The 8,492-nt window shown below is 32.9% G+C and overlaps 1 protein-coding gene across 5 annotated transcripts; it reads right to left on the minus strand.

Moving 5' to 3' along the window:
• Window positions 1-1,535: 1,535 nt before the first annotated feature.
• LOC132804320 (TMV resistance protein N-like) lies at window positions 1,536-8,180 on the minus strand. 5 transcript variants are annotated; one of them, XR_009639457.1, is made up of 7 exons: window positions 7,354-8,180; window positions 5,883-6,990; window positions 5,405-5,710; window positions 4,218-5,273; window positions 2,721-4,133; window positions 2,327-2,414; window positions 1,536-2,247 (listed from the first exon to the last, which is right to left on the minus strand). XR_009639457.1 is itself a non-coding variant. In XM_060818545.1 (5 exons), the coding sequence occupies exons 1-5, from the start codon at window positions 7,827-7,829 to the stop codon at window positions 3,504-3,506; spliced, it is 3,576 nt and encodes a 1,191-aa protein (XP_060674528.1). In that variant the 5' UTR covers window positions 7,830-8,180; the 3' UTR covers window positions 2,324-3,503. The 5 variants fall into 5 exon arrangements, 1 of the variants encoding a protein (XP_060674528.1); XR_009639455.1 differs by having other exon boundaries at window positions 2,668-4,133; XR_009639458.1 differs by lacking the exon at window positions 2,327-2,414.
• Between the last annotated feature and the right edge of the window lie 312 nt (window positions 8,181-8,492).

Here is an 8,492-nt window from a genome sequence, read left to right on the forward strand (position 1 = left end):
AAATTGGTAGTGCAGGTATTTATTGCTTTGCTGCAAGCTTCCTCTCCCTTTTACTAAGGCGGTGAACGTTGAAAATGCCGTTTCCATTCTTGGTGTGAGAAACATAGAAAGCAGGGAGGAAAAGAGCGAGTATTAGAGAAAGAATACAAAAATCTTTTCTAAATATTTGTGTTTTTTCTTTTGTAAAAAAAGGTGTATATTTTTCTCTCATTATAAAAAATAAAATATTATCAACTGCTCTTCTTATTTAAAAAAAATTATTATATTTTTTTTATCATAATAATTGTCAATTATTTTATACGTATTTTATTCAAATATTTCACAAATAATTTTTTTTTTAATTCTATTTCAACTGTAATTGTATATCCCATATTTTAATTTCCTAACAAATTAAACTCTTTCCTAGATGTGAAACCGAACTACGTTGGAAATTTATTCTATAAACTAGCAAACCAACGTGTAATTAAACTAGTTGCTGACTCGTGTAACGCGGCTGTGATTATAATAATCTGAAAAATATATTAGTTCACTGGAGCAAAAATGTCTCATCATCTTGTGTCTTCCTCAATTTTCCTGGAGGTGGAAAGCCCCAAAAAATGGGAAATATATATAATTAACCTCCAAATTTTGAGGAGCTCACCGAAATTGATTTCCTTTTCTTTTTTTCTTTTTTTAAACAAATTCATTCTCTAATTATTAATTTACAATATTCTTTTCTTTATTTTTTCTTTGATTATCTAATTAACAATATTCTTAAGCATATATATATATATATGACAAAAAAAAGGCATATACAAATAAATATATATAGGTTATATAACTACTAAATTAATTAGACTAAGGAAATGTGAACGCTACTTTTCTTTTTCTTGTTTTTAAAAGAAATATGAACAATACTTAAATGATATTCCATCCAAGACCAATGCGGCTATGCCCATGCAGCTTTATTTAACATTTCATTTCACACCCCAGGCCCCTGTCTTTTTTAAATTAATTTGGAGGCACGGCTCATCGGCAATAAGTAACAGACACACACACATATATATATATATATATATATATAAATACGAAGTCTATTTTTTAACCTTTTCTCAACGCAACATGGTTGTGTGGGATTTGTTTATTGAGGCCCATATGACCTTTAATGGGCCTCTTTATTTTACACATCAAGGTTATATTCAAACATCTAAGGCATCCCATATGGCCCCAGATTGGAATTTTAAACTATTGAGTGCCAATGGTTTAACACAGAGTTTAAAATATGATCTATTTTACCTTAAGTAAAATTCCATCATTAATGATCATTGAATTTTATCTTTTATGTATATAATGAAGCAATATATACATATGTATACACATATATGAATACATAATTAAAAATTTTCAAGTGGACTTGTTCTTTATCTGTATTCTGTACCACTTGTCAAATTCAACTACAATTAGGAGATGTGTGTAGGGCAAAAGAGTTATTTTGTTTATTATTATTCTTTTATCTATGTGAAGCTTGAAACAGGGGCTTGTTGGTTTTATATATAATTTATACCGTTGGGGTTTGATATGTTGGGATCCCCTCTAGGCTATTTAGTCAAAATGAATAATTTTCTCTCTTTTCCTTTTTTTTTTTTAATTTTTTTATATTTTTTTATTTTTGGTTCTTTTAATTTAAAAAATGTGTCTTATTGTCGTAGCATGAGTATATATGGTTGATAAATACGGATGCAAAACACAATTTTTTTATTTTTTTATTTTATTTTGGGTGAAAAGCAAAAGATCTTTTCAATTGAGGAATTCTTAGAGAAATGATAAAGTGGTCGCGCATGGTTAATTGCACTCTCTCACTGCAGTCTTCAGGGCGTGCGAGTCTATTAGAAATTTATATTTTACAGTCCTATGATATGGCTTTACTTATAAATTTTTTTAAAGTCTCAATTATTAACTCCAAATTAATATTATCTTCTTTAATTATTCTTCTTGCCTCTCCTATTTGCATTGTATGTATAGAAAAGCACTTGGAGAGTTCATACATCATTGTAATTAGCTAGTAATTAACCTCAAGGATTTGGTGGAGTCTGCTTACTTATGTATATTTTACGGAAAAATGACAGAAGCCCCCGAAAAAGAAAAAGAAAAAAAAAAAAAAAAAACCTCTTTGTTGAATCCCAGTAAGCAAACTAGTACCAAATCAGGCTATACAATCATAATATTGATTGCATCTCCTGCACAGAGAAAATCAGGAAAATTTGGCCCCTGTTTCATGAGCTGGGAAATTAGTCAACTTTGCTCAAAAATTATAAAAATCGCAGCAAGGGAAGAGAAATAGACATACATAAATATAGTTGTTCCAAATTTTATATGAGACAGAATTTTAATTACTGCACGATCAGCTAGCGAGTATATATGGTGTTGGGTGTAGTCTGATCCAATTATTCACAACCATAATAAAAGTCAATATCATCACAGAAAAAAAGAAAACAGAAAAAAAAAAAAAGAAAACTATCTCTAGAAACTAGCTATGCTTCATCCACATGGTGTTTGGATGAAGTGATATACATAAAAGAAATGGACAGATTGTTATCCTCTCCTCATTTCTTTTATTGCATTCAATAATTTGCACTGGTTCATCAAGCACTATGGAGACCAAGGATAGTTTTCCGAGAAAATGATTACCAAGATTTTGCATTCCTTGATTGCTTTGCCAAGTGTGGTTGAAATTTCATCACCTTTCTCTAAGTTGATGATCAATGAAAGTTGAGATTTTATAAGCAGATAGAAGCTCCATAAATATAGCTCGCAAATTGATTGTCGGTGTCCTCACCTGTGAAACTGGGAAGCCCGCAATCAATTTGCTAGCTCGAAACATCTATTAGCTTTTGCGGATTGCACATATAGGATTGATAAAATTAATGGTGAAGCATATCCTATAAACATCTTTATAACCGGAGGAGGTAATATAAAATTGAATATCCAGAATAATCTAGAATTGCTTAGGCTCAAAGTTAAAAACATGTGGCTGTAAAATAAAGTAAAAAAAAATTGGGTGGTTCTAGATCGATTGAAATCAGCCACAAGGTAAAGTCGGTTAAAGTAGATCATTTGAAGAAATTCATATTGGTACACAAAAGCAAGTAATCCAATGTCAAAATAGGAAAAGAGAACTTCTCAAAACAGCATTCATTTGAAGCTACGCGCAGTAGTGTCTGCATAGCTCACGCCCATATTCTTCAAAGCCTGAAACTAAAAAAGACACTACAAAATTCACCACTATACATACATGAAAAATCCATCAAAATACTTTTCATAACAAAATATTTTTATTTTCCCTCGGCGAGTATCACAAAATTTTCCTTTAAAAATTACCTTACATTTATTAACTTATTAGTTAATAACTTGCCACTAAAATACTACAAAATGCATGTTGTAAAAGCAAGTCCTGAAGTTGTATCATGGCATTGTTCTGTTTTTTCGGTTCCCCAATATTCAATTGCTCTGCATTTTCAAGACTGTCACATAAGCTTAAGTTTCTTAGAATGTGATTCACCATCGTCTTCTACCTCAAGAGAGCCAACAGCTTCACTTCCACTTGATTCACAACATTCATTGAAGTTTCTCTTATTCTTTCTTTCGGTTTCTGCATCACATCTCTCCATGTCTTGTTTGTATACAAACCGAACCCCAAACTTCTTAATCTCGCCATACTCACTTTCATTGTTGTTGACATTGCCTAAAAATGGATAAACAGGACAGACATGGAAAGAGGCCTCAGTACTACAAGTAGAGGGCCAATCTAGTCCATTCATTTCTTTGCTAGATTCCAAAGACCGTCTTTGTACATGCCAAATGAACACGTGATCTGAACTGAACTTGTTATACTTGTCGGACGAAATATAATCATGATGTTCGTAAAGACTACCATCATCGATGGTTTTGAAATTCAGTTTACAACTAGTATCTAACTTTTCATTTCCGTCAATTTTATTCCAATGAAAAACAATACAGAAAGCTAAAGCCAAGAAGTCACCGTCATTCCAATATGGAGGAAGCATAATATTATTGATTGAAGTCCCACAAGTTTGATGGGTGAACCAGTCCGGAATTTCATCTCCCGGGTATAAAAAACTGTGAGAAAGTACGCCCTGTTTCATGAACATGGGAAATTAATCAACTTGCTCAAAAATTATAAACCATCTCGGCACATGAAGAGAAATATATATACATACCCATCCAGATTTTATACTAGCCAGAATATAAATTATTGCACGATTAGCTATCATGGTGTTGTGTGTATTCTGATCCAATTTTTCACATCCGTAAAAGTCAATATAACGAACAGAATACCAACTGTAATCGGCCTGATGGGGTAATAGTGGAGCCCTCCATTTTGAAATGTTCTCCAGTGATGTGCAGCCAACTGCAGACAAACCAAAACACAGCGATGGAAGCTCCGGTAAAGATTTCAATCTCTCACAATTATCCACCAGCAATTGGCGCAAAGACGGTGGAAGGGAAGGCAATTTTTGAATTTTTGAACAGAAGCGAACCCATATGCTCTCAAGGTTCCTTAAATTACATAGACTGTTGGGGAGAAACTCAAGATCCTTGCAACCTGCTATAGATAAATAATCGAGGGATACTAGATTTTCAACAGATTCTGGCAACTCTTTAATCCCCGAGAGAGATAACCGAAGAGTTCTCAAGTGTTCCATGGGCTCCAAGATTTCTGGAAACGTTTTCAGTTTCTCACAACCAAGTATATATAATGATTCAAGAGATTTCAAATGACAAATGCTAGTTGGAAGACTTTTAAGTCTTGTGCACCAACTCAAATGTAATTTTTTAAGACCCGACAGATGGCAAATTGATGGGGGTACTGTTTCTATTGCTGTCCAACTCAAATCTAAATATCTTATATTGGGTGCAAACTTTTGAGAAATGTGAGCTTGAGATGAGTAGAGACATAAATTGCCTGTAAAACTTTGGATGCAACTTTTGAGATATGTGAAATACTTCCAAAGATTCTTAACGCCTCCTAGCCTTGCAACATCCAAGTATCCCTCTGTTCTCTTTGATATATCTTCAAGATCTCTGAGTTTGGAGCAGCCTCTTAGATTTAGATAAGTAAGCTTTTCAAGATTTTGAAGAGATGAAAGAACCTGAACCAAACTTGTACACCATTGAAGATTTATACTTTCCAGATCTGAAGACTGTGACAGATCTGGTAGTTGAAGAAGGAACTTGGAATAACTGAGATCGATCCTTCTTAACACTGGAAGAGACTGTAACAGAAGGAGAAAAAAACGATTATGTTAATTAGTATGCAAGTTCATAGTATCTAATTATAGTACAGCATATGTATTAAGCAAGTTCATAGTATCTAATTATAGTACAGCATATTTATTAAGCATACCTTAACTTCATGATTGTCCCAAAGTTTTCGAACATGGCTGCCACGTAGTACCAGTTCAACAAGATTTTCAGGAGAAAATTTTGATGGCAAAGATTTTAAAGGATATAAATCCCATTGAAGATATGTTAACTTATGAGAAAGATAAGAACCAAGACCTTGGGGGAGGTACAGTTTGAACTTATTATTGTCAGAACAAATTTTGAGAATTCGTAGATTATACATCTCTGAGAAGGTTGCATGGCACAATTTTATGTCTTTATGAATTTCAGACATGTTGAATGAGATGCCTTCAACCGCTTCAGTTCCCTGAAAATCAAATGTACATCAACATATTTAATGATACAATATAATTAAAGGATATCTATTAATGAAAATCAAAGGTACTTTTGTTTCTTGGAAATAATTTTGGATTTAGTGTTTATTTTACAAGAAAATGCCAGTCATTTTTAAAAGAAATCAATGGTGCATTAGCACTTACTGTATTTCTTTCCAAGACATGGCAAACATCTTTAACATCCCACAATCGACTACGTTTGCCAGGTTCTTCGTGTTCATCACAGACAATTGTCTTACCCATCTGCCGCAACAAATCATGCATCCATAGCTTGTTGTATTTATGACTTTCAATTAAAGACTTATCAATAAGAACAGTCAATTCTATTTTAAAGGAGCCACCCGCATCTAACATGTGTTCTACATCATCTCTAGTAAAAGGCTGATCAATCAGACATGCAATATCAAGAAACAGATTTTGCTCCCCTCTATCTAGTCCCTCATAACTGATTCTCAGCACATTTAGAATGTCCTTGTGGGGAATTGTTTTCAATTTACTTAATGCACTTTCCCATACATCTGTGCTTTTAGAGCGAAGGGAAGAACCCAAGACTCTAAGAGCCAATGGATTTCCATCAGCGTAGCATATCACATGGCTTACCAGCTTTTCATAATCTTCTGAAGGAGAACTTTTTCCAAAAGCATAAAAATTGAACAGCTCTAAAGATTCAATCTCATTCAACCCTTCAAGCTTGTAAGTATGACAAGCTTCTTTAGCAGTTAGCACTTGCCTGTTTCTAGTTGTGATAATGATTCTACTCCCAGGTGCAAAGTGATCATATCCCTCTACTAAGGCTTCTAATTTGATTGGATTATCCACATCATCTAGAACAATAAGGACCTTTTTACGGATGAGTTTTTTAAGAATAAAAGATGATGCTACAAATGGGGTATCCATCCTTAGAATAGATTCATCACTTAATAACTCAGACAGAAGTTTCTTTCTCAAATGATCTGGTCCATGTCTTAAATATTCTTCCCTAACATTCCAAAGAAAGCAGTAACTTTCAAATTGAAAATATGAAAATCTTTGAAATATGGCACTAGCAAGTGTTGTCTTGCCAATACCTGCCATTCCCCAGATGCCTATAATGCGAATATCTTTTGTGCCAATGGATAATAGCAATTCAATTTTTTCGATATGTTTTTCAATTCCAATAAAGCGTCCCTTGAAATGCTCATCCATCGATAGATATTTAGGCAATTTTAATGAAACGTCTTCAACAATTTTTTGAACTAATTTGTTTTCGGGCCTACAAATATAATCCAAAAAGATATAATTGTTAGAAAGATAGAACTGACATACATACACACATATATATATATACACACACACACACACATATAAAGTGTCTTATGTGAAAAAAGAAATGAAGCAACTTTAGTAGTATGTTTATCAATTTATTTGAATCAAGCAATTTAGATATTTTCACTATGGTTATGACAAATTTGAAAGGAAAGCAGAGTTTTTTTATTGACTGCATTTCATCATTATTATACTATTTTAATATCTTTTATCTTCTTAAGAAGGAATTTATAAATTTTTACTCTTTTTCTCTCATTTTCTCTCATTCATTTAGGGAGATGTAGTTAATGATTGTTGAATAGAAAGACACCTGAAATCCTTCGAATCCAACCCGCATAGATTAGATGCTTCTGTCAACGCAGCCTTCCACTGGTGCACCTTCTCCATTCTATCTTTGAAACGTTCTTCAAGTTCAGCAAATGAAGCTCCATAGCTCCCTCTCTGTTTTCGTACAACCGATGGATCTACGCCGTAGAAGATTGGCATAACAATCTGCCCTCTTGTTTTCTTGCATTCAAGTATATGCACAAGTTCATCCAAACACCATGTGGACGAAGCATAGTTTTCCGAGAAAATGATTACCGAAATCTTAGATTCTTCGATGGCGTTGCTAAGTGTGGGTGAAATTTCATCCCCTCTCTCAAGCTCGTGATCCATGAAAGTTAAGATCTGCTTTGCTGATAAAGCTGCGTAAAGATAGCTAGCGAATGTATTGCGCGTGTCCTCACCTCTGAAACTGAGAAACACGTCATACTTTTCTTCAAGAGAAAGAGAGGAAGAAGCCATTTCTCTTGCTATAACCAGCTGCAAAATCCACAAGTAAAAGAAAAATGTCAATGGGAAAATTAAAGTTTTCTTAGCTAGCTTTTTTGTATATTAAGATACACTCAGAGATGACAGATCGAAGACTCTCCTCCTCGGTGAAGATGCACACCGAAAATAGTTATCAGAAAATAGTTAACAGTACTTTACTACAAACTAGATCGGAGAAAAATATAATTGAGCTTAGCTTTCGCAAAGAAGACCAACTTTTGTACTACAGGTTGACACGGTCACGCGGTTCTGATTATAATAAAATGAAAAGTGGAGCCCAAGGCAGATCAGACGAAAATTATACATTTCCACTATTTATTTATTCATTTATTTATTTTTAAGGTTATATGAACATGGAATACCATTGTGATTTGTTGGTTTAAACTTAATGTACAATACAAACGATAAAATAAATTACAAAACCAGACAAAGACCAGTTAATTTGGATAAAAATCTGAGGTTGTTAACGTTTTTAATTTTTATATAGTTTTTTTAATTGTATATAATTTATTTATTTTTTATTATTTGTTAATATTAGTTAATGATAATACAAATATGAAAGAAGAAAAAAAAAAAAACTAAAAACTAATATTGTGATTGATTTTGTATTTATTTATTTTTAATTAATAAAGATAT

The sequence above is a fragment of the Ziziphus jujuba genome, chromosome 6 (genome assembly GCF_031755915.1).
Source record: "Ziziphus jujuba cultivar Dongzao chromosome 6, ASM3175591v1".
NCBI classification, from domain to species: domain Eukaryota; kingdom Viridiplantae; phylum Streptophyta; class Magnoliopsida; order Rosales; family Rhamnaceae; genus Ziziphus; species Ziziphus jujuba.